Source organism: Epinephelus moara, chromosome 21 (assembly GCF_006386435.1).
Source record: "Epinephelus moara isolate mb chromosome 21, YSFRI_EMoa_1.0, whole genome shotgun sequence".
In the NCBI taxonomy this organism is placed as follows: Eukaryota; Metazoa; Chordata; class Actinopteri; order Perciformes; family Serranidae; genus Epinephelus; species Epinephelus moara.
In genome coordinates, this window is record NC_065526.1 from 1,236,351 (window position 1) to 1,263,486 (window position 27,136).

General features: G+C 42.0%; 1 protein-coding gene across 1 annotated transcript in view; it reads left to right on the forward strand.

Annotated features, from left to right (window-relative positions):
• Positions 1 to 3,744: 3,744 nt before the first annotated feature.
• The window catches only part of lamc1 (laminin, gamma 1), a 72,202-nt gene continuing 48,810 nt past the window's right edge, over positions 3,745 to 27,136 (forward strand). Inside the window, exon 1 of the mRNA XM_050074438.1 lies at positions 3,745 to 4,437. Within this exon, the coding sequence (XP_049930395.1) occupies positions 4,062 to 4,437 (376 nt within the window). The 5' untranslated portion in view covers positions 3,745 to 4,061. The remainder of the gene's footprint in view (positions 4,438 to 27,136) is intronic.

The following is a 27,136-nucleotide window of genomic DNA, read 5'->3' on the forward strand; positions in this document are numbered from 1 at the left end:
TCATATTTCAGCCAGGATAAATCACACACAGTGTGTGGAGGCTTTATTGTCTTCACAATTTATTGTTTCTTATCTGTGAAATTAAAGTAAATCAAAGCTTTGTTTCCACTGAGGGAAATGGTTTCAGCTTACAGAGACAGACAGGAGGTCTGCGTCACTGTGACACTGTGGAGTTACATTTCTGGGGAGGTGCACGTCAGGGTACGGCGTAGTCTCTACACAGAAGTATGCATTCCAGCTTAAAGCAGGTGTGAATGCAGGACGTTAACTCGTAGTGTGGTATCAGTACTTTTACTTGAGTAAAGGATCCGAGTACTTCCACCTGAACAGGAAGTCTCTGTGAGAGTGACTCTGTGTCCACAGACGTGTCCACGCTGGAGACGTCTCCTCAGTGTCTCTGCAACTTAATGACATGTTTGTTTTACTGCTGCTGTCTGCAGAGACTGGTCCTTGCATCTTATTAATGGACTCATTTACATTCATTCATTCATTCATTCATTCAGCCTCTGTCGTCCACACTGACAGGATTCACCTCTGACCTCTGACATCATCACAGCTGTACTCTGAAAGTAAATGTGTTGATGAAGATCTAATCAGAGCTGAACTGTGTGTTGATGAACAAACTCTTCATCGCCTCCTCGTTATCTGTGACGTTGTTTCACTTCAGGTCCAAAAGTCACATTTACCGTCTCACTTCTCACCTCATGAAATTAATTCATCCTGGAAGAACATTTAAAAACCGGTCCTTCATGTGTCCCTTAATTTGAAAAACCAAAGCCTTTAAAACATTTTAATTTGAAAAGCTCTTAACAGTGACCTACATTTGAATGGTTTATGAATGTGAAATATTTGAAACAATACTGACAAAAAAATCACAAATTAGGCCAAAAAAAAATAAATCTGTGAAACAATTTCATTTGTTAAATCTTCATGTCCTGTGTCTGTTCACAGGGACCTGTGCTGTGGAGATGCTGTCTGTATGGAAGCTCATTTCTGCCAAGAAAATAACACCAAATCAATAAAAAGTTAGGAATTTTAAAAATGAAAAAATAAAAATACTCAACATTTTGACTTCTTATATCAGAATGATGTGAAACAACAATAAATCACAAACACAGTTACATCTATGGTGGCCCTGAGGGTCAAAACATTAGACATTTTAGAAAACACAACATTTAAAAAGAAACAATATTTTAGAAAATACATTTCAAAACACAACCATTTATAAAACATGTTGCACAAAACATTTCACAAAACAGAACAATTACAAAAAAAAAGTTTTACAAAACAACATTTCCCAAAACACAACAACATTTCAAGAAAACAAAATTTCGGACAACACAACATTTTAGAAAACACAACATTTAAAAAGAAACAACATTTTAGAAAACAATGGGCCTCATTCACTAATATCTGCGCAGAAATGTTCTTACTCAAAAAATAAGTACTTGCGCAAAATCACCGTCGGATTCATGACACGTGCGTACCGGCCAATTTTGTTCTCACCACCGTTCGTATGTTAGTAAATCAGAACCATTCTAAATTGACAGGCGCGTGTCTGCGATCTGCAATCAGCATACTACCACGCCCCCATTTCTCCATATAAGGAAACCGCTTGCCTAGAGTTGATTCATGAATGAAGGAAGCGGTTACGCGAGGAGAGAAGTAGTAAATTTCACAGTTTGTTAGAAGCGATGGCGCCGGGTCTTACAGGAATGCCATGGGTCATTGTAAGATTGTGGAGGACACAGCATGCCAGGATGATCTTGCACACCTTCTCAGGGGTATAAAGTAGTTTGCCACCGGCCGTATCTGATCCAAACACATCCAACGGCCCTTAAGCACGCCAAAAGTGCGCTCTACGGCGCGTGTGTGGGCATGTATGTTATTATAGCGCACCTCTTGAGGGGTTTCAGGGTTTGCGTATGGTGTCATCAGCCATGTTTTAAGGCCATATGCCCGGTCACCCAAACAATATAACATTTTAACATTAACGGAATAGAGACTTACTGAAAATACTAACTTAAAACAATTGAAATAAAAGACTAGAACAAAAGATGCTCACCAACAAGCCATCCACTTCTCACAGCCCCTGCCTCCAAACGCATTCCCACTGTACTGTTTTGCAAAATAAATGAGTCGTGGGTGCCTCCTGGCCAGCGGGCCACAGCCTTAAGGATATGGCAGTCGGCATTACAGATCATCTGCACGCTGATGGAGTGATAGTTTTTCTGTTCATGTTATTGTTAATATTTTAATTGTCACAATGATGAGGGTGAACGTGTGTCAATTTCATGGTAATTTAATCCATTTGGCCAATATATTAGTAAATTAATTATTTTAAAAAATGTTAATTAAATCTCTTTTTCATGAATGTGGTTTTATAGACTCTGCATGTACTTAAAAGGTATGTTTGCATTTTCTAAGTCAGTTCGGCCTTCCTCATTTGTGCGTACGCATGGTCTGAGGCAGTTCTAAATTTGTTCGCAGAGTAAGAACAAATTCAGGTAAGAAAATATTGATTAATCCCGGATTTGTGCGTCAAACGATCGTACGCACAGTTTAAGCACAGATTTGTGCGTATGCACTGTTTGTGAATGAGGCCCAATGTTTCACAAAACAACATTTTAGAAAACACAACAACGTCTCAGAGAAGACTGCATTTTAAAAACCAACTATTTCAAAGACACGACGTTTTAGAAAATACATTTCACAAAATACAATAACATTTCGGAAAACACAACATTTCAAAACACGACAATTTATAAAACATGTTGCACAAAACATTTCACAAAACAGAACAACATTTTATGAAAACAACAAAATTTCGGACAACACAACATTTTAGAAAACATGACATTTCAAAAAAACAACAATTTGATAAAACACAAAAACATTTTGGAAAACAACATTTCAGGAAAAAAACCACATTTCAAAACCCAACATTTAAAACAAAAAACAAAAACAGCTATTTAGAAAACACGACATTTTAAAAAATACATTTCACAAAACACGACAATTTAAAAAAAAAAAAAAAAGTTTTACAAAACAACAATTTGATAAAACACAAAAACATTTTGGAAAACAACATTTCAAAACCCAACATTTTTAAAAAACAACTATTTAGAAAACACGACAATTTATAAAACATGTTGCACAAAACATTTCACAAAACAGAACAATTAAAAAAAACATTTTACAAAACAACATTTCGCAAAACACAACAACATTTTACAAAAACAACAAAATTTTGGACAACACAACATTTTAGAAAACAACGTGACATTTTTTAAAAAACAACAATTTAGAAAACACACGTTAGAAAACGTAACGTTTCACAAAACACAAAAATATGTCACAAATCATGTGGACAACATTTAGTGTTCTGTTTCCTGAAGTGTTTGTTGTGTTTTCTATAATGTTGTTTTGTGACATGTCGCGTGTGTTTTATTAAAAGTGTTTTCTAAGATGTGGTAGCGTTTTGTCTCTGTGGGCCTCCACATGTTTGTCTTGTTTTAATTATTTAAGAAATGTTGATTAAAGTTGTTTACTGAGGTCTGACACTGTGATTGATTGATTGGTATTTGATTGATCCCAGTGTGACAGCAGATGTGAGCTGGTGCTTTGTTCTCTCTCTGTGACCCGTTACTTGTGTCTGAAGGAGGCCTCGGGATAATGTCGGGACTTTGCAGGATTGTCCTGGAGTTGTGTCACGGAAGTGGCCGGAGTGTCCTCTGCGCCTCAGACCTGCGCAGTAGCGGACTGGGTGTAGTCTGGAGTCCCGTCTTTTCCTGCTGGAGTTTGGAGTTGGTGCATGGCGGCGGACACAAAGAGCTGAGGCCCGAGCTCACACACACTCTCACACACACACTCACACGGCAGAAGCAGCCGGGACACGAGCTCTGGACGCGGCCTGGAGCGAAGACAATCCGCCGCTGCATGTTCTCACTCGGTGGCTGAAGCTGTTTCCTGTCGGTAACCGGATCGTTACCGCAAACTTTTGGACAAGTTCAGGGAGAGTTTTTTTTTTCTTGTGCTCGGAGACGGAGAGGACTGAAAAAATGCGGAGTGTGATCCGGGCTCTGGTGGCTTGGAGCTGGGTGGCGGTGGTGTGTGTGCGCGCTGCCATGGATGAGTGTTCGGACGAGCAGAACCGAGCGCAGCGCTGCATGCCCGAGTTCGTCAACGCCGCTTTTAACGTCACCGTGGTGGCGACCAACACCTGCGGCTCTCCGCCCGAGGAGTACTGCGTGCAGACCGGCGCCACCGGGGTCACCAAGTCCTGCCACATCTGCGACGCCCGGGACCCCAGGAACCACCACAGCGCCGCGGACCTGACCGACTACAACAACCAGCAGGATACCACCTGGTGGCAGAGCCAGACCATGCTGGCGGGCATCCAGTACCCGAACTCCATCAACCTCACCCTGCACCTCGGTAAGATCCCCGATAACATCCCCTTCCCTCCGCGCGAGCTCCACCGCGCCGAATCTCACTGGGAAAATGTACAATTTAAGGTTTTCTCCTTTGTTGATAACATCATCCACACAGATCAATACTTTTACCTATATTTTATCATTTCTATCGAACCACTCTTTTATTCGGCACACACCCATTTACCCTCAAACCATACTTTCTGAAGTAAATTCCAACTTCTCAGAGCAGGTTTAAGCGCTGCCGCCTCACGTCTAGTTCACCTCAGCGGGCAGCAGTAACGCTGCAGAAGGGTTTGGTCTGAAAAGTTTACACATTCCGCTGCTTGTAAGTGAATCAGCTGTGTGCCGAATAGAAGTCAACGTTGTCACAGTTGAGAAAACACACGCAGTTGTGACATTAAGTGTGAGCGCGGTTTCAAACAAGAGGGAACACTTTCAATTGGTGAAAGTTTTCTAAGGAGTCTGGTTTGACTTTCTGTTGTGCGGAGAGAAAAGCGGTTGCTTAACTCTTTCGGAGACGGTGCTCAGCTGAGCTTTTTTCTTACATGAAGGAAATGTGAAAGTCAAGCTGACAGAAGAATCTGAGCGAGTTTTGTGTCTGAACTTTACAAGCAGGTTAAAGTTTGAGCTGGAAATCAGTGATGGAACTTTGGGAATGAGGGATTTTTGCTGCCAGCAGTGTATCATGGAGGACATAGTTTTCATTGTTGGGGGTGGAGTGTGTGTGTGTGTGTGTGTGTGTGTGTGTAGGGGGTTGCAGCTATTTTCTGACCTGACTGTAGGGTCAGCCTCTCCCAGCAGCACAGTTGGAGCTCTGCTGCACCTCCATCACGCTCACTTTGTGATTTCCAGCGTTTGTTTGACAAACTGGTTCAGGAGGTGTGAGGTTAGCAGACTGGTGTCCATCACCTCCACTCCGAGGTGTCCTCTGAGGACAGCTGGTCTCTCAGTGTCTCCTCAGGGACTGAAACAAGTGGAGTTGTCCTCATGAATCAGTTCCAACACATCAGTCAGTAGCAGAGGAAGTGTGCAGGCGGACGTATCGCATGAAAGTGTCTTGACTTTGGAGACAGTCGTTTGACGAGATGTGAGGAGGCGTTTGTTTTCTACAGTTACACATGATGAGTTTTAAAGGCCGATACTGAAGCTTTGAAACTGAAATGATCTTAAGCTGAGTCCAGTTTTGACCCAAAAAAGTCACATTTCAATCAAAATGCCAAAAGTTTTAAACGTTCAGCTTCTCAAATGTGACGATAAATTGAACGTTTCTGGTTTTGAAGTTTTCGTTGGACAAACGAGACATTCCCGTTTGGTTTGAGGGAATTTTGATAGTGAGAAAAGTAATTTTTAAACATTTTCTGACATTTTTAAACCAAATGATTCCTGGAAACAGTCTTCAGATGAATCTGCAATGAAATGATTTTCACTCGCCGCCCTGCGACTAAAATACGTCAGATAAAACACACTGTCTTCGGTTTGTGGCGTTCTGCTGGGAGACTCTGGGCTCACTGAATATTTCTATCATCCTGCCTACAGCCTTGCAGAGTTCACTAAATGGTCTTTTTCTGGAGCTTTCAGTCACACATCATGGTCCTCCTCTAGCCCAGTCGTCTCGAGTGGTTACGTAAAAGAAAAAATGGAAAAATAAAGTGTCACTGTGCGACCTTTCATAAACTCCAGACTGATGAAGGTCACAGCATGTGACTAAAAACTTAAAAAGAAATCTCGTAAGTGGGCCTTGAGTTGAGAATCTGTCAAAGAGGAAGTGGTTTTTATCGTCGTGGTTACAGCAGCTGTCTCGTTAGTCAGATTAAATGCTCAGGAATTTGAACAGGGTTTTGTTGGTGACGAATAAACACTCTTGGGTTTGTGGCGTTCTGCTGAGACACTCTGGACTCACTGAATATTTCTATAATCCTGCCTGCAGCCTTGCAGAGTTCACTTACTCGCCTTTTCTGGAGCTTTCAGTCACACATCATGGTCCTCCTCAGAGTTTTCATGGAAGAAACGACCAAACATTTGCTGCTTTCCTCAGTTTCATATCTCAGTAAACTGAATATTTTTGGGTTTTAAATGTTGGTCAGACAAACTGAAACCTCTGAAGACGTCACCTTCGATTGTGTCGGACATATCTTTCATATTTTAAACGTCTTGTAGCCCGTACGAAGAATCCAGTCAGTCTTTCTGTGCAGCTCTCGTTGCAGCTCTGTTAGCCGTCGTCTTAGTTTTCCTGGAGCTCCGAGCCGGCCTTTTAAAAATACCTGTCTATTTGTGAAGCCGGTGAGCCTCGGGCCTCCCAGCAGCACTACTGTTTTTAACAGTGCTTGACATTCCTGAGTGGTTCAGTCATGCTGCCGGTCGGAGCTGAGCTGCTGTCTCTGTAGCCTCAGGTACTGAAGTCTGATTAGAGCTCAGCGCCTCGTTTTCAAATGGAAATGCGTTTAATTACACGCTGAGGTTTCTCTCCTCAGGGCCGAGTTTTCATTGTTGGGTCGCTGTTTGCTTGATAATTAGAGCTCAGGCTTTGTTCTGCAGCAGACGGATGATCTCAGAGGTGTAAAGGCAGAACAGCTCAAGATCTGATTCAGCAGATCTGGAAGATAAAACTTAATTTATCCTGCGGGGAACCATGGTGAGTCTGAACCAGTGCAAATGAAATCAACATTTTAAAAAGCAGTGAGCGTCTGAGGTCGAAACAGGAAGTGAGCGTCTGATCGCCACCAGCTGAGTCTCCGGAAGTCAGTTGTGTCGTGGTCAGTTTGGTCACCGGTGGGAGAATCTGCTCCACACAGGAAGTCCAGAACTTTCCTCAGAAAGCTTCATGACAGATTTCTGGGTAGCGGAGTCGTCGTGGTTAAACTGAGAGTTTCCCTCCAGCTGTTGTGATCGTGTGATGACATCATTCAGTGAGATTTCCTAAATATTTGTCGTCCGGACAGGAAGTGGTTCTGCAACAGTTTGCTGAAAGTTTAAGAGCTCGTTGAGTTTCACGTTTGCATCAAGAGTTTGTTTCCTGTTTGGGAGACGGTAAATATTTAGTCCTTTTCTGCCAAAATGATTTTTAACAGACGAACCTCAGGCGGTCAGTGGAGGAGGAAGACCCCCCGACGATGAAGGACACGAGTGCTTCAATCATTAACTCTGCGTCCTTTGACTCTGTTCCTTTGGCAAAGTATTTCATTTAAGTTTGCTCTGTTGTCACGTCGGTGAGGGCGGGCTTTGTTTCGTTGAGGCGGTCAGCCTCTGCAGTGACGCCATGAGGAAATCCAGAGACAGATTTAGTCTGTCTATACAACATTTTTACAGGACGGATGTGTCGGGGCAGGAAGTGACCTTTAAAGTCGAGACACCTCAGGTGAAAACAGTTTTTTCATGCACTGGTCAATTTTGAGTTTTTGGGTCATTTTGCTTCCATAAGGCGTTTCTGTCTGAATAAAGAAAATGTTCAAAATACACATTTAGGTTTATTTAGTTCTGATTTCTGCAAAATAATCTCCTGTGAGCTCTAAATGAATCTCCACTTCAGCAGCACTTAAAACGTTCCAGTTTCCTGTTTGTATTCTGAGCAGTTTGTTCATGTGTCATATGTCACAGCCTGAGTTATGGACGATTTTATTCCTAAAGACATGGTGAAGTGTTTTATGGCTGTTGACAGTATTGTCTGATTTATGGAGTGATAAAAAGAGATGTCCTGAATTCCCTCAGTGGAAACCTTTGACACGAATATGTCAACAAAATGAAACAAGAATTTTGAACCTGAAGTTTCGGTTCTGGAAAAGTAGAAATACAAAAGAATAATTGTCTTAATTCAAGTGTTCATCTGGAAAATATCTGTTAGTAAAGTTTTTCCATTTCACCTGTAACATGTCTCCTTATATCATGAAATATCAGATCAGAGTCAACAGGGTCATAAATATGACAAAATATTCAGTTGTTTCCAAAAATCTCTTTGAGCTTCGACCTCACGCAGCAGTAACCAAACATGTCTCCACCCAGAAGGAAAGTGTTGGCGTTGTATATTTCTGCAGGTCACAGATACATTGGTACGTTTCAAACACATCACATCAACGTTCCCAAAGTGACGCAGTATATTGGTGGAGGTGGAGGCTGCAAACCAGCAACTGTTCAGCACCAACAGACAACACAATCATGATGTTTTGTCACTATGATCATGGCGTCTGTGCCTAAACCTCACCACACGTTACCCACAGTGTTGCTGGAACATTAAGAAACGTAAAGTTTCAATGTATTCGCCACATATCAACATAGAAGTGTCACCATGGTTTGCAGAGGCGTACGCCAACGTTTATTCTGGTGTTTCGGTCGTTCACGTCTCTGAGTCAGTGAGTCGATGTGAATCTCTCTGAAGCTGAGTCTTAGCGTCTCTGCTGCTGTGTGCATGATGAAGCTCACTCTGAGGCCTAATCTCAGGAAACATGATGTGTTTGTGGAGCTGAAGTCTGGTCGTGTTTCTGTGCGCTGGGACTCTTTGATGCGGCAGGAAGGCGACGTGTCCGGACTCGTCTCAGACTGCAGAGTCGAGTCCGACATGAAAGACCCACAAAGAAGAAACCTGCAGATGGACGGAGAGCGGCCTCCTGCATTCATCTGCATTCAGCAGACACAGGAAACCAGCACTCACGCTCACACTAAAGACGTTTACTAGTGTCAGTGGGAGTTTCTGCACCGACACTCAACAACTCACCCCACAAAGTAACTTCATCATTTCACAGAAGAAACCCAAGTTTTAAAATGTTAAATGCAGCTGCACAACGTACAGCCGAAGACCAGCAAGACTTTGAGTGAAGTCTGGTGTGAACAGATCGAAGTAGTGAGCACGTTCAGAGTGGAAGAGTCGGTCCTGAACTGAAATCTAAACAAACACGTCAGTCACCTAGACTCAGGACAGAGTTCATGAAGACAACACTCATGAATCATTAAACACTGCAGAGCTTCAGACGCAAAGTTGTTCCCAATGAGGCGTCATTAAAGATAAAATCTGTCCCATTTCTGCATTTAAATATGTTAAATATATTTATATTTATATTCAGTTGAGTCCAAACGTTTGTTCAGCCACACAGATATGAACACGCTCCGTGTCATCTGGTCGCCTTCGCCTGTTGCTCACGCGTCAGGGTCGTGTTCGTCTGCTGCAGGCTGTTATTAATCGACTTTATATCCAGTTTTAAGACACATTTCTAGATCGTTTTAATTCTGTGTATTAACCAAATGAAGGATTTTAGTTGTTGGACGTCTGGATCTGAAGTTACCAGAGCAACAAGCTGAGCAAACGTCAGCAGCAGCTCGACTCCAGACCCTGATGTGACGAACTGCATCAGAGAAACACTGATTTTTAACATGAAGCTGTTTTGTTGAAATCAGCTGGTGTGTTTGTGTCTGAGAGGAAGAGACCTCTGAGGATCATTCAGCTCCTGAACAGTCAACACTGAAGGAGCTGTGACCAGGAGGAGCTGACAGCTTTGCTCCGCCTTTATATCTTCTTCCTTTACTCCTGTCAGCGCGTTGGTCACATGATCACAGCTTTCCAAAATCTGTGTGTGCGTGAGAACAGCCTTAAAAACTACACATTCGATGTTAAAAAAAGTTTCAGAACTTCAAACTGTCGGCTTTATTAACCCTTTAAAAACAGACGTCCGGCTGACGGCTGCAGGAGATATGATCTGATGGAAGCACAATCAACCTGGCAACAAAAGGTAAATAAAAAGGTAAATGATTTATTAACCCTTAATAAAGCCCTTAGACTCAGTCTAATGAGAGTCTTGATTGATTCTAATGAAAGGTTCATTTGTTGTGAACTTTCAGTGTGTTTTATGTTAATTACAGAGAAACTTAACAAATATGAGGTCACGTGAAAACAGCTGTCTGAGGGTGGAGGAGGTGGTGGAGGAGGAGGTGGTGGAGGAGGAGGAGGAGGAGGTGTTACTCGCTCCAGTACCTGAGTGTCTCTTTGAAGTCTGAACATGGAGGCAAAACATCCCGAATCCTTCAAAAGATAAAAAAAGAACAGGAAGACAGAAAGATAAAAGATTAAAAACCTCTCAGATCTGTGGTTTGAATTCTGCTGTGAGACGTCAGGCCGACACGAAGCGGGAGGCGTCCACACCCGGAGGAATTTTAAGGGAAGTTTAAGGGTATTTTAAAGGGCTTCAGCGAGTCTGTCTCTGTCATCAGCTGCAATAAACCGTCAGTGGTTTCCACAGCCGATGGTCCAGCTGTGCAGCTCTCATAAGCTCCTCACATCGCAGGTTCCCACGCTGAGCTCATTCCTCAGACTCAAAACAATGAGTCCCGACCAGATGACACCCCCACCCTCACGCCCGCCCCCCCTCCCCGTCCACACACACTCAGATTGGTATAATTTCCAACAGCTGGCCGCTGCAGAGGGACAGAGCGTGGAGTTGTTGGGAAAGCCTGAAGACGAGGAGAGAAACTCTCAGCAGGGTTTTCCCACACTGCACTGCTGCTGTCTCTGCTGTCTGAGACACACACACACACACGCACGCACGCACGCACGCACACACACACACACACACACAGATGCACTTCTTCCTGTAAGACACGCTGCAGTCACATGAACACGCGAACGTCCATCAGCTGTTTCTGACAGAAAACCTTAATCAGATCCAGAAGCTTCAGTCGAACAGACCTCCACCTGTCTGACACTCTCAGGTGTGTTTGCTCTGAGCACATGACCTCCATACTCGCCTCTGATTGGACAGTGATGTTCTGATGCTGCTGCACGTCAGAGTACTTTGTTTCCTGTTGTTCTTTAACAGAGCAGCTCAAAACTCTGCAGCACCTTTACTGCGTCTGCTGCTCCTGTTTGTCCTCCGTCCAGTTCTGAAGCTGATCTGCACAAAGTGACGGTCGGTTAAAAAAAATATTTTCCAGGCCTTGAAATGGTTTAAAATGAACAGAATGTTCTGGAAAAGTTCTGAATAAAGATAGTTCTGCTTATAGTTTAAAATATGTTCATGAAAACCTCAAAACGTTGCACAAAATCTCTTCTGTGTTTCACTGATTTAAGATGTAGTGCTGCGCTGTGCGGCTGTTGAAACGTCACAAGTATCACGTGATGCACACAGACCAGGCCGGCATCGTGTTGTCTCCAGGGCCACGCCCCCTTCTGGTGAAAAGAAGTGTGCTGTCACACAAAGAAGGAAAGGACGTGACCTGTCGTATCTGTGCTGTTTCACCTCTGACTGGAAAATTCTTCCACCACATTAAAAACACGTTTAACGTGACGCTGAGTGACGTTTTTATCTCTATGTGCACCTTTGTTTCCTTGTTACTGGTCTCCAAACCGATCACGGCTCTGTCTGTCATCACTGGAAAAGAACAGGATTGGAACCAAACTCTGGCTCCGATCCAAAATTGGAACATCGACGCTGACGACATGTCGTTCCCTCCTTTATACTCTCCTTGGAGAGAAACAGGAAGACGCAGCCAGATAGCTGTGGTGTGGGTTTCCTCCAGGTGCTCCGACATGTTCTGCCCTAGCCCCCTTGCACCCCATGACAGGACAATGAATGGATGAATGAATGAATGAGTGTGGTAAATGGATGAAGGGCACTGGTGACAGTTACCACTGATGGTGGGCTGACGTTAGCTGCAGCTCAGTCACACAGACAGACAAGTCGACTCTAACTAAATCTGCAGATCAGACAGCTGCTTATTTACAGACGACACTCAGCCTGACATCACCTGCTGATTCCATCAGATATATATTTGATTGAATTGTCAGCCAATGATCTGGACTTCTATAAATGAACTATCTGCCCGCTGAGGTGGGACCTTTGGGACCTTTGGGACCTTTGGGACTTAAACGGGACATGACGGCGATCAGCCTTCTTTCAGTAGGGGGTCATGAACTCTCAGGTTCAGGCAAAGTCATAAAACATTCATCAGACATGTCTTTAAATCAAACGTGTTTAACAAGAAATAAATGAATACACACGTGTCAAATTGTGTTGACATCTATCTGCAGCATCTTTGTTTTCTATCCCCCCAAAAAAGGGGTGTGGCTTTGTCGTTTTGTGAGTGCCTGCGTGTGCCGCTTTGGTCGTTAAGCACAGACGTCTGAAGAGTGATCAGAGTTAGGAGGTGTCAGCAGTTTGCTGATCTGCAAATGACTCTCAGTGTGTCTCTAATCTCAAACTTCTAACTTCACTAACTGGAAGTGACAACAGCTTTAAAACTGCCTTTTCTTCTTCTTCTTTAACAGCGAATTGCAAACCGGTATCGCCCAAAACCAAAACCCAAACGATACCCAACCCTAGTTTTGAGTGCACCAGTAGTACACTGCATTTTCCTGAGCTATGCAGTGTGAACACACTCAGTGCACATGAAGTGTTTAGTACAGACACACTGACAAAGTGTGAGTTTAATAATGTTTGACTCACTTTAAACCACACCAGTAAAGTCATGGAAACATTTTAATGGGAAAGTGATGGAAAAGGTTTGCAAATGTGTTTGATACTTTAGTGACTCTCAGACTTTGGTTTCAGGGCTGTTCAGCGTTTCACTCTTTGAAAAGTTTACTGAATGATGGAGAGAAAAATCAGCTGATTTTATTCTATCATGAAAATAATTGTCTGCGGCGGCCGTAAAGTTCAGCTCAGAGTTTTAGTGTTTCAGTTGTTCGACCTCACAGACAGACAGATTTATGTTTGTCGTTCGTCTTCACGATCTCCTCCGGTGAAGCTCGGAAACGTTGCTGATAAAGTTCAGGTGATGGACAGTTTGTTTACATCTCACTCAGGAGTTTTGACCTTTTGCACTCGTCACTAAAACTTTATGGAGACACAGAATGAGTCACGGCGTCGTCGCTGGGCGGATCAGCTTCAGACATGGTGTTATCTTAGGGACAGGTGGAGCATTCGACAGACAGACAGACAGACAGACTGACCGACCGACCGACCTGCAGCTCGTGCACTCAAACAGTTTGTTGTCAGCTTCCCGCTGCAGATCTTTCTGGAACAGTCCGGCTGCACTTGAGGTCTCCAGGGGCCTTTTATTGTTTCACTGACTGACACTTCAGGGGCCCTGAGTTGATCCCCGCCTCCATGAATATTCAGCCCTCTTCAGACGAGAGCTGCAGAACCCTGAGAGCTCAGATTGGAGCCAGCGAACAGCTTTTCTTGCTTCTTAATGTTCATGATGCTGAAACCACCGTTAACTCTGACCCTTTAAAGTCACGTCTGAAAAGACGGAGATCCTGATTTGTTCTAAATGTTATTTTATAAACGATGAATGAGTGAAATGAAGGCAGAACAGTAACAGTGTTCAGTTGCAGATGGATTTGTGTGTTGGTCCGTAGTGTCCCACCGTGAGGACAGTTTATACTCTGCGGGGCTGTAAACAAAGATGGCGGTCAGATCTCCTCAGACAGGAAGAGAAAGAGCTGCGGGTGGAATGTGAGGCCTTCAGGGACCCTCAGATATCTCTGTAACCTTGGAGCTTGTTGGCGTCTCAGGTCAGGATGACATGTTTGTCTGGTGCGGTCAGAATGAACACCATCAGCAGGGAGCAAACATTTCTCTCTGACGTTGATGCTTCTTTCAGAGACCAGTGTTTGAAATAGTTTCAGTGTGAGCAGGTTTCAGACCTGAGGACTTCACAGCGAGCTCTGTCAGTCTGTAGAGCTCTGAAGGTCGACACAAATCCAACGTTTGATTCTTCAAGAGTTGTAGTGAACAGCAGCGCAGTGCTTTACTGTGTTCTACTAACTGAGTAATATTGTTATTACTGATTTATCATTTGGTCTCAAAACAGTCGGGAAAGTGAAACTCAGAATTCTTTTGAATCTGAAAGTGACTCAGACTTTAAAATGATTTCACATCAACACAAAGAAAAGCAACAAAGCTGGAAACGTCTCTGCCTGTAAAATATCTGTAATGATGAATCAATAATCAAGACGTTTGTCGATTGAAGATGTTTGAGAGCCTAATAAAGTTTCATCAATAAACAGACTAATGAATTGGGGTGTGAGTTCTGCACACGCTCAGTAGCAGCCAGTTAATCACCTGTCTGATGATCCTGCAGGTGAATGAAAGCCCTGAGCCTGAGACGACATCACACTCTGTCTGAATATGAAACACTGAGTCACCAAACAAACACCTCTTCCTCACTGTGTCACCATCTCAGCCTGCAACTAACGAGTGTCTGTCGATTAATCAGCTGATTATTAACTCAGTCGATTAGTTGTTTGGTTAGTAAAATGTTAGGAAACAAAGAGATGCAGTGTCCTGTCACAGGATGAAAGAAACTGGAAAATATTCACATTAAGAAGCTCCATCGTTGAAATCAATAAATCGTTGCAGTTCTGTCACCTTCAGGTCTGAAACTCAAGTCAGGAATTCAGACTTTTCTTCAGAGCACTCCTCCGTCATCAAAGGGAGGATGGTCTTATCAGGAGATCAGAAGCTCCTCAGACCTCACAAACCTCTTTGTCTTTCCTTTCTTTAACATGGAGGAGGAGGAGGAGGAGGAGGAGGAGGAGGAGGAGGACTGTCCTCTGTCTTTGTTTCATCAGGTCCTTTTCATACAGAATCACAAACACCCAAACAAAAACCCTTTAGTGGAGAAAAATGGCTGTAAGTCTCCTGGTCGTGTGTGAAGTCACGTCTTCATTTTGTTCTGTCCACACCTGAAGCTTCATTGACGAGTGATGTTCTCGTTGTTCTTCTTAGATGTGGAAGGAAATCCCTGCAGATTTGTCCTGCTGAAATTCAAACCTTAGAATTGTCCGATAAAGAAGCTGCGACGCGCTTCTGCGTCCTTCTCTACATTTTGTTCTTCTTGTTGCTGAGTATGAAGACGTTTAGATGTCTGAAGTGGAAACTTCCCGACACAGGAACTCTCAGTCAGGAACGTTTCCAGCTGCTGACGCTCCCCCGCAACAACAAACAGCAGCGTCCTTTTGTTGTGAGAGGAATCACCTCCTGATGTTTAACCTGCCGCTCTGTTCACTCATCACACGTCACTTTGAAGTACACACTCCACATTCTTGTCACCGTGTGCTAATTAAAAGGCCTGTGGTGCGTTCAGGGTCACAGCTGGACTGTTGTCATCAGCTGGATGATGCTGGAAGTTTAGGATTGGATGTTTTGTGTTGAAACCTATTCATCCATCGATGGTGATGATAGAATATGAACACATGACTGTGTCGAGCTGTGACGACTGCAGCTTCACCTCAAACTGAGAGAAGTTGTGTTTAAATGAAACGTAAAGAGGAGCTGAGGCGCTGTTTCACACACTGAAGCGACATGATGCCGCCGTCGTTTGGTTCTTTGTGAAAATGCAAAGGCGGCATAAAGACGGGACTTAGCGGCTCTGTGGCGCCATCTCTGTGTAAGAGACGCTAGTTTGTGGTCGTTGAAACTTCAGTGAGAAATACTGACTGCAGCTTTGAGCTTTGGGCGGTAAATAAACAAGAACATCAGATGATGCAACTCCAATAACGTGACATTAGCCACTTTGTTAGTGCCTGAGTCGCAGTGACATCAGCGATGACCGCTAAACAAAAGAATACTTTGCGAGATGGCTGAACTGTTACTTCCAGTTTTGAGGTGATTTGCATAGCAGTTGTGTATTTGTGATATTCCAGTTTCCCGCTGGACTTTACCGGCGCCATCTTTGCGAATTTTAAAACAAATCCAGACACTTGATCTGTAAGCCCGTCACGTTTCAGAGGCACTGACTGCTGGTGACTGACGTTAGATCAGAGTCGGACTGTCACTAAACTGTCACTAAGTTAAAATGTTCTTGTCTGAGAAAAACTAAAAATGATTCACGCTGATGCACGATGAACGATGTTGGATTATTATTTTCTGATTATGAGATTTTTGGGATAATGTGTTGCCTAAATATGTATAAACAGGACATTTGAATACGGATTTTTTTTACGTCGATAATCATGACAACGATGGAAGCTTCAAATTATTCAGGCCGTCCTTCCTTCACAGCGTTCAGAGTAGAGATGGAAAATAATTGAAATAACTGAACACTTCAGCTCAGCGAGCAGTGACGTTAAACGTATGTAAATCAGCATTTATTAAAGAGTGTGAGCATTTTATCATAGATGTATAAAGATTATAAAGTCTATTCAACAGCAGTGTCTCCTATTAGAGCAACAGCTCCTCCTAAAAGTCCGTGTGTCAGCGTCATGTTTATATTAATGTTATTATCTGTAACATCAGAATTCAAATCATATCCATAATATTAACGACTATTGGTTCATGTTCGAGCTCGTCGGTTTCTTCGTGGCCCGTCGCTGTCGATCGTGCGACAGGTTGTTATTAAACCCAACTGACATCTGGATCAAACCTTGGCGGCGAGATGATGAAGTCACAGGAAGTTGCGAGTGCGGGTGTTCCTCACGACTGTAATTACAGCTTCATCTCCGCACGCTGAAACTTTTCCACCGGATGGATCCAGTCTGAGTTTATTGTCCCTGCAGGTCTCTCCTGGCTGGAGGCAGTGAACGCAGCACGCCCTCTGCTCACACGTTCATTTGGTCTGCAGGGAAAACATCAAATGACAGGCTGAATGTTTCAGTCATCGTCTGCAGGGTTCAGATCAGAACACACAGACGGCTGAGTTGTATTTGACAGCTGGAACGATGCTTCGCCAAGACCTCTCCTCCAGTGAGGAGCGAGAACATTCACAGTCCATTTTATAAAGATCCAAACATCACTGAAGCTTTTCTCAAGCAAGAGACGCAGTAACAACAGATGGAAAAGTCAGAGTTGACATACGAACATTTAAGGCGTGGACATTTTATTAATGACATCAACTCTTGCTTTGAGTAAAGGGCCTGGTGCATCAGACCAGCAGTCAGTCAGTGCTGAGGCGTCACCCCACTTCTTGCAGTGTGTCCTGCACCTTTGGCAAAGACGGCAGAGAATAAATCCCTCTGATTGTCAGGTCAGCTCAGCGCACCAGCAGAGAAACATCAGTGAGTGGATTAAAGGAGGAGCTGAAGTCCAGAGGGAGTGAGACCAGGTGAACAATAACACAAACCTGCTGAAGAGAAAAATGACCTGACCTTATGGACTTTAGCTCCTCCTTCACTCAGCTCACTGATGTTTCTCTGCTGGTGTGCTGAAAGTCTTCATCTTAAAGTTGCATTTAATGTCACAGAATGAGGTGCATTCATTAGATAAGTGGTAAATAATCAAAGCTAGAGGACAGATTTCAGCGTCTCCCCATTAAATGTGAAGTTCAGCAGCCTGAGGTTGAAGCCTGGGTGTCGGAGTGTCCTTGAACGCACGCAGAGGCAGTTTACAATGAGGTGTCGGCCTGCGGCAGTAACGTAGCTGCAACAAAGAGCTGAGTAAACACCAGAAGTCTTTCTCTCCGGCCTTGAGATTAGAAAAGTGAATGATGTTGGCTGAGACTAAACAGCTCAGATACAATCAGCTGGAGCTGAGCTGTGAGGGACGACGTTTGTCCTCTTATCAGCTTTCAGAGTCTCTGTGAAGTTTGGTTTCTGTAAAGAATCAGTCTACTCCAGGAGGAACCGCAGACAGGAAGTCAGAGCGTGTTGAGAGACGGACACATTGTTGGTTCGACTCCCTGCGAGGGATTTGTTAACAATTAGAAAAACCTCGAACAAGAACAAACTCATCCTTCACACTGACTCAGAGGAGAGACTGCTGGTTTCATTTTGTGAGGTGCTCACAGCAGGTGCGTTGGTGCATTCGAGGACCCTCCAACATTTTGAGAGTTCTGAGTGTCGGCTCTTGAAATTCACATGACTCAGTTTAGAGGCACATTCCCCTCTGCAAAGCCCCTCACGGTCGCTCAAGGTCAGCAGCGAAGAGCGGACGGGCCCACGTCTCCCCGAAATCCCAGAGATGCTGCGTTCAAGAGCAGTTAGTAGTTACTGGAGTTAGACAGGGATGAAATCTGGACGCTGTGCCGACCATGTTGTGATTTAAACTCTGGTTATTTTCCTGCTGACTCCACACAGCAGTTACATGTTGTTATTTGGTTCCTTGTACGCTCTGCTACAAACACCAGCAGCGTGGCGAGGCGCTGAGCATCTGAGCGCTGCGTGTTTGCCGTTTTTTTTTTTTTCTGGTCGTCAAGAGCTGAAAAATGTTCAGCTTTGGGTAAAACGCTGCACTCGTCACTGTCACTTTTTAACCAGCAGTCCAATCACAGTGGAGGAGGGGCGGGACAAAAAACACAAAGACCAAATGTCACATTTTATCACTCGCTCTTGAGAACAAAAGGACAAAACCTTTTTGGGTTTGTTAGGCTGGAAAATCAATTTTTAAGGATCAAAGTCTTGATTATTAAATGTTGTAACGGACCGACCTCCCAGTGACTGAATGTGTTCTTGAATATCAGACATGACGAACGTCAGAGTTGGCAAAAAGTTATATGTTTATTAATTTCACAACAGCCGTAGTGAGGAGACATTTTATTTTTCTCTTAATGCGAATCGAAAGACTCATTTTTAAACCATCGTTCCTCTTTAGTTTGGATTAAGAAGGCCTGCAGAGTCGACCTGTCATGGTTCAGACACACCTGATAGAAATATTATTTATTTATTTATTTATTATTTTAACACATTTTTTAATAGTTGAAAACTGTGAATTTTTGTCTGGCACGAGGCTGTTTTCTGACAGAAGTTAAATAAACATATATATTTTTATTAATCAGATTCATTTCATAGATATAAATCTTTTAAAAAATAATGTTTCAACCAGAAACTAAATAAGCGAGTGGTTGTTATAGTGCAGCGTCATGTGACGAAGGTCCCGGCCTGACTCGGACCAGGTTGTGGTTCGTGGTCGACGTCATAAATGTCTAACACAGTAGCTAAAAACGCTCTGTCGCCGTCTTCCTTCAAAACGTGTTTTTCCAGCGTGGCCTCTGCTGCGCTCACTCACTCATAACTTCCTGTTCTGACGGAGCTGACGGGCTGTAGAGACCTTTGACCTTTGATCCGACTGTAAACGGACATGATGAAGTATTTCCTGTCCTGTGGGAAGAGAAACATGGCTGTGGGAATTGGTCTGGACGCACTGGGCTCAGAGAGAAGCTGCTTCTGACCTCTGAGCAGAAGTGTGTTACGGCAGTGTGGGGGGGCTCCAGGGGGGCCGCGGTCCCGCTCCTGCTGAGACTGTGATTTGCTTTGCTCAGGAAGTGATTCAAGGCCCCAGGGAGAGCAGAGGGAGCAGAGAAGGGGGTTTTCTATTATTACAGACGGCGTAGAGTCTGTGAACGAGCAGAGATGCATTACAGGAACAAGCAGATGCATGCAGGGTAATTTTAGCCCTGCTCTGCGGGAGGAGGACCGGTGGTGGAGGAAGAGACGGAGTAAAAAGTGACTGGCTTTCAAAGCAGCGTGAGGGTAAACAGATAATTAGGGTGCAGACGTGTGGACTGATTTATGCTCCGCTTGAAACGTGATCGTCAGGCCTTTGTTCATCTTTTTTCCACCTGAGTCTGACGGTTGCACAGAACCAGGTCGTGGCTTTAAATCTACAGAAACACGGCGGTCTAAAATGATTCAGCATCAACTCTTCACTCCTTCAGTGCCAAGTTTAAGCTCTTTTTTTCCCCACTGAAACCTTTGTTAGAAATTCAAGACCGAAACCTTATTTTTCTCCTGACCACACCTCCAATCTGTGATGTCACATGAGTGACGACAGCCGAGGGAAAACCCCTCATATGACATCACAGGTGGGTGTGTCCAAAAGTGAAACATGCTGTAAAGTTTTAACGTTACGTCAAAACTTAATTATCAAAGAAGACACAATGAATTAATCATGAAACTATTGAAGAGCCGACAGTTTGAGTGAAATGTGATTTAATACAGCTGCGCTAAAAACCAAAAACTTTACAACTGATCTTTTTAATTTACTTTATTTGCTACGTTTAACTTTGCTTTACAACTTTTATCTTTCCAACGTAATGAACTGCGTCTGACTTTACAGCTTAACTTTGCTTTTAAACTTAATTTACGTTTGTAACTTTACAATTTAATGTATAACATTAATTTACAACTTCATTTACAACCTCTAACCCTACAACTTAAATAACAAATGAAAACATGATGACTTTTTGTGCATCTGTTTTATCTCATCAAAGTTGAGTCAGTTTTGAGGTGTTGGAGGAGGCGGTCTGTGTTTCAGGCGAGGTGCTCTGCCTCCACTGTCAAACACTGCAGGAAATCATGAAATAAAATACATGTAATACATGAGGAGAATCATTAAAGTAGAAGGACAGTATCTCACCTTCCCAGCCTCTAAGGTTTGTGGTGGTGTCATCGTCGGCACCACTGTCACAAAGACGACCAGATCTCTTTGTGTTCTCCTCAGAGCGGAGCAGCAGCACAGGACACACTGCATTTGGTTCCACAGTGACTTCAGTTCTTCCACCATCGGTTATTTCCTCATGTGGGGATAATAACTGCAAACCTACACCCACAGTCTTTGGTGACTGAGGATAGCTCCCGATAGCGACCAGGGGAAATATAAGCACCATCCTCTTCCTGTTTTGGTCGCTCAGTGCTTGAGGCTTTGTCTTTGTGCCAGAAATGGAGCCTTGGTTCTCCCGGGAGATCGTTCCTGGTGCCAGGCAGAGCTGAGGAGTGAAAGCAGGGAGCCAGTCTAAACACAGATGTCATTATTTTACAGCCATAACACTGTGCAATCGCTTCATAATGAGAAAGCAAAAAAAGTCTGCCTCATCTTTAAGGTTTAACAAAGCAATGCAGGAAATACTCAGAGGACGAATGCAGCTGTTAGTGTGTGTCACTGTGTTGTCTTTGTGCTGAGCTTCCTCTCAGCGACGGTTTTGTGTAAACCTGCTGTTGCAACATAAACACGCGGCCACGCTTTAATTTGCAGGTTTTCACTCCTAAAACTAAACCAGACGAGTTCGGAGACGATCCAACTCCAGACACTGTAAATCAGGTCACAGAAACAAAGCTCACCACTTCACCACTCTTTATTTGTAAAGCAGAATGAATTATGTGCATCCTCAGACTCTGTAAGGCGGCCCAGACTTAATTAAATCTTTGATCACCTGGCGCCCTCCTTAGATTACAAAGAGACAATCTGCGCCACGATCAGCAGCACATTTAGGTGTGTTTAGATTCCTTCTTCTCTCTGGTGGCAGGAGCAGCTGAACGTCCTCAGGCAGTCATTCATTCATTCATTCATTCACTGATGAGGTTGTTTATGTCTCACAGACCTGAGACGCTCCACTGATGTGGGTTTTTATTTTTTGAAGAAGATTTCCAGATGTGTGTTTCTGTCTGCCCTGGTGGTTATTTCAGAGAACATAATGTTCCTGATTTAATCCCAAAGACAACACGAGGTTTGGCTCGGGCAGACGGAGCGACCTCCAGCAGTCTGTTTCCTGGATGTCATGTTCAGGTTCATGTTCGTCCGCCCACCCCTCACAGCTATACACTAATAAAACCTGAATGAGACTCTGTGGCTGAAGAAGCAGCTCATGAGACTATGATAACAGTTTTTATTACATAAATAATTTCCTCCTGATTAAAGCGGGATATTGTTGAAACCTGAGTTGTGGTACAGACACCAAAACGCTTCCAGCAAAATGTCACAAAACTATTTTCTCTTGCTTGAAGCAAACCTGATACAGTTTATTAAACACTGATAAAATCTCAGTCCTAATGTTTGCTGTTAAGTTCAGTTTGAAAATGAAACAATAAAGCTTCAGTTATCAAGAAACATGCCTTAAATTTCAGGTGTTCATTATTACGAGATATTCGCACTGTATGGAGACCAAAACGGTTACATTTATATTTATATTGTTGTATAAACTAGGGATCGGTTCGGGTATCGGCGCCGATCACGTTATTTTTACAAAATCAGAATCGGTAATAAAAGATCGGAGGAATCAAAACAACAATGGCCAGGTTTTCATCTGTGTTGTTCACTGTTGCCTCCGCTTTCCAGTGTATAAAGTGTGGCGATCCTGTATATTTTATAAATATATTTTATAAATATATTTTATATAAGACAGTCAGCTGATGGCTTGCTCACCTCCAGACACACCCACCGGTGCCATCGGCCAGTGGGATGGCTCGATCGGCTGAGCCCAGGTAGACCGGCCCCTACATTATGCCGCTCCTGGCAGTATGGCGAGAGTCACCGGCGAGTGAGAAATGAGCCAGAAGTCCTCTGCGTATTCGGCCTACCACGGCATTTTACACCGCTCAAAGTCCGCGAAATAGGTGCGCTTCCCCGTGGAATATCATCCATCCGGCCACCGGCCTCAACTCAGAGATTCTGCCGTGGATATCAAGGGATCCTACGGAGCCTCCACACCCGAAACAACGCCGGAGCATTATGGTACTCACACACGGTCCTGTGAGTTGGCAAAAGCCGGGGGTTACTTTCCATTTCATTATTCCTTATTTGGAGCCTTTGGACCGGGTTGATTTATTGTTTTGAAACTGAACTGAGTCAGAGCCAACAGTGGGTTTTCTTTACCTCCTTGGTTGCTGGAAAACCTGGGTTGGAGTTTTCTTTTGTTCAGCGAACTGTGTGGATTGAACTGACTCGAACTGTGAACTGTGATATGTTATTCGGAAATCCTGGGCTGGAGTTTTTTGTTTGAACTGGATTGAACTGACTGAACGGAGCAGAACATTTCTTTTCTTTGGTGGAAAAAATATATACTTTCTTGAAACTGATTACTGCTGTATTTGTATTTTTGAGTGTAATTCTTTTGTTCTACAGAAACCAGGTAAAAACAATTTAATTTTGGTGTTGAGGGACCTGTTTTATGGTTTCGTTGTGGGGTTTGACTGAGTAAAAGAAAAATTTGTTTCATGTGTCAAACCGCTAAAAAAGATATAGGCCTATTTTGTTTATTGAAGACAAGAAGAAGATGTTGACTTGGTTTACATTTTGTGCCGCTGAACCACTGATAAGCTTTTTGGATACTATTTAAATAAAAAACAAACCTTATGGGACAACTTGGATGCATTTTTTTTTTCTTTCTTAATGCTTTGCAAAGTATCGGATTGGACTCGGTATCAGACTCGGTTTCAAAATAAAGAACTCGGTATCGGATCGGATGCAAAAAAATCAGATCGGGACATTCTTAGTATGAACACGAGCAGCTGTAAAAGAACTTTGACCAAAAGTGGAGAAATGAGAAGTTAGATCAGAAACTTTCTGATTGTTTAATGTTGATAGCCCCTTGGTGACGCAGATAGCGCTAGTGCTAATTAGCTTAGCTACCAAGCAATATATTAGTTATTGTTACATAAAACTTTCTTGCTGTTGTAACTAATTAATTAATACTTTCCCTCACAAGTTAGTTGGATTTGGTGGATGTATTCACTAGTTTTAAACTTCCTGTGAATAAAATCCAATTAATCATATGTCCACCTTTAGAAAAAATTACTGCAAGGTATGAAGTCATCGGATCAAATCATAAATGGATGAAATATTTTTTAATTTATTCATTTGATCTTGACGCTGCTGTAATCACACGAGTCAGACTGTGAGAAGAGTATATCGCTATCAAGTCTCAGTTTTCTACTCGTCACTGAGACAGTTCGGCGACCACAGTGTGCAGAAATATTCCCTTGTCCAAATTTAGCGTAACTTAGGAGCGTCCCCCCCCCCCACAAGACAACAGTACTTGGTTGGAACCAATAGATGCCTCAGGTCCTCCACTTTAATATGATACCTGTGTCTTCATTGTAGCTTTAAATCTGAGTGCACTGAAACGAGTCTTTGAGGTAGTTTAGTGCCGTTCCAACACGTTCCTCTCTCAGCTGTTTGAACACTAACTTTTTATTGTATTTCGATATAAAAATGTGACTTTGACTTGAAGAAAAAGTGATTCTCAGGCTCTCAGCTGTTGAGAAATATAAATCCAGCGTGTGACTTCACGTGCAGGGTTTGATATCAGCAGCTGTGGAGCCTCTGTGAGGTTTGCGGGGGGGCGGGGCCACTCTGCGTCCTGCTGGGACTCTTTGTCTCTGATAATGAGGGCTGTTTTCGTTTGTTCCTGACGTCCCGGTGTGGTGACACGTCTGGGCGGGGCGGCTGCTTCTTTGGTGGTCTCTGCTGTTAAATCTCTACCAAACACCCTGATGGGGGGGGGGCGGGGGGCTCGTCCTCGGAGGAGATCACAGCTTCTCCCCCGAGTCGCAGCTGAGGCCTTAAGGTGGACTCCTGGACTTCCTTAAGTCTTGTTAACAGTAAACTTTCTCTCGTCTGTGCCTTCAAATGTAAGTGTGACTCTAAATAACGACTTCAAGTTGCAAACTGATTTAACACATTAGCCATCGATCACATAATGAGGTTTGGTGATGAATAAATAAACTGTAGATATTAATAATGAGACAAAGTCAAATGTCTCAAAAAGCTGAAGTGACAGAAAGACAAAATGCTGCTATCTGTAAATGTGAGAAATAAAACAGTGAACCTCTTCTTTATAAGTTTAGGGTGTATTATGGGCTGTCTTCTGGACTATATTTTAGAACGTATTATATATTATATCATAGTGTATATTTAAAGGATATATTGTAGAGTATATTACAGGGTACATTTAGGGTATAAAAGTGTAGTTTTGGCTTGTAATATAGGGCACATTATAGGGTTATATTAGAGTAGTAATAATGTGATATATATGACATATTGGTGGGTACATTATTGAATGTAATAGAGTGTAGTGTATGTATGATGAAGTATATTATAGAGTGTATTAGGGTAATTACAGGGTGTTACATAGGGTATATTATAGATTATATTATAGGGTATATTATTGGGTATATTATAGGGTATATTATTGGGTATATTATAGATTATATTATAGGGTATATTATTGGGTATATTATAGGGTATATTATTGGGTATATTATAGATTATATTATAGGGTATATTATTGGGTATATTATAGATTATATTATTGGGTATATTATAGATTATATTATAGGGTATATCATAGATTATATTATAGGGTATATTATAGGGTATATTATTGGGTATATTATAGATTATATTATAGGGTATATTATTGGGTATATTATAGATTATATTTTAGGGTATATTATTGGGTATATTATAGATTATATTATAGGGTATATTATAGATTATATTATAGGGTATATCATAGATTATATTATAGGGTATATTATAGGGTATATTATAGGGTATATTATAGATTATATTATAGGGTATATTATAGGGTATATTATAGGGTATATTATAGATTATATTATAGGGTATATTATAGGGTATATTATAGGGTATATTATAGATTATATTATAGGGTATATTATAGGGTATATTATAGGGTATATTATAGATTATATTATAGGGTATATTATAGGGTATATTATAGGGTATATTATAGATTATATTATAGGGTATATTATAGGGTATATTATTGGGTATATTATAGATTATATTATAGGGTATATTATAGGGTATATTATAGGGTATATTATAGATTATATTATAGGGTATATTATAGGGTATATTATAGGGTATATTATAGATTATATTATAGGGTATATTATAGGGTATATTATAGGGTATATTATAGATTATATTATAGGGTATATTATAGGGTATATTATAGGGTATATTATAGATTATATTATAGGGTATATTATAGGGTATATTATAGGGTATATTATAGATTATATTATAGGGTATATTATAGGGTATATTATAGGGTATATTATAGATTATATTATAGGGTATATTATAGGGTATATTATTGGGTATATTATAGATTATATTATAGGGTATATTATAGGGTATATTATAGGGTATATTATAGATTATATTATAGGGTATATTATAGGGTATATTATAGGGTATATTATAGATTATATTATAGGGTATATTATAGGGTATATTATAGGGTATATTATAGATTATATTATAGGGTATATTATAGGGTATATTATAGGGTATATTATAGATTATATTATAGGGTATATTATTGGGTATATTATAGATTATATTATAGGGTATATTATTGGGTATATTATAGATTATATTATAGGGTATATCATAGATTATATTATAGGGTATATTATAGATTATATTATAGGGTATATTATAGATTATATTATAGATTATATTATAGGGTATACTACGGGACATATTATAGGATATAATATCAGGTGTATTATAGATTCTATAGTAGGGTATAGGTATATTAAGCACCTTGTAGTGATTTCATTTAAACAAAAATTAATCTCAGCACTTGTTCAATACATAAATTGAATCTCATTAAAGATCAATTAACTAACTTTAGAGCTTAACTTCACCTTTGACCTTATTTCACAACATAACTCGCAATTTATCGTCCAGCTTAACGCTCCAGCAAATGTGTGTCAGTGGTCAGTGACACAGTTAGCACACACTCACATAATAAAGATTCTGTTTTGAATAGAAATATTAAAAACGTGTCACTGTCAGATCACATCCAGCGCAGTGTAATTCATCCTCTTACTTCACTCACATTAATGACCTGTGGCAGCGGTGAATGGATGAATGGGTGAATGATGACAGGGCTGCTCCTCAGCCTTTAAAACTATCTTTGCCTCCCACCTTCACTCCCTTCCTGCCCACCCTCCCCCTCACACATTTAATTGGAAATCCCCCCAGCACACACACACACACACACACACACACACACAACACACACAC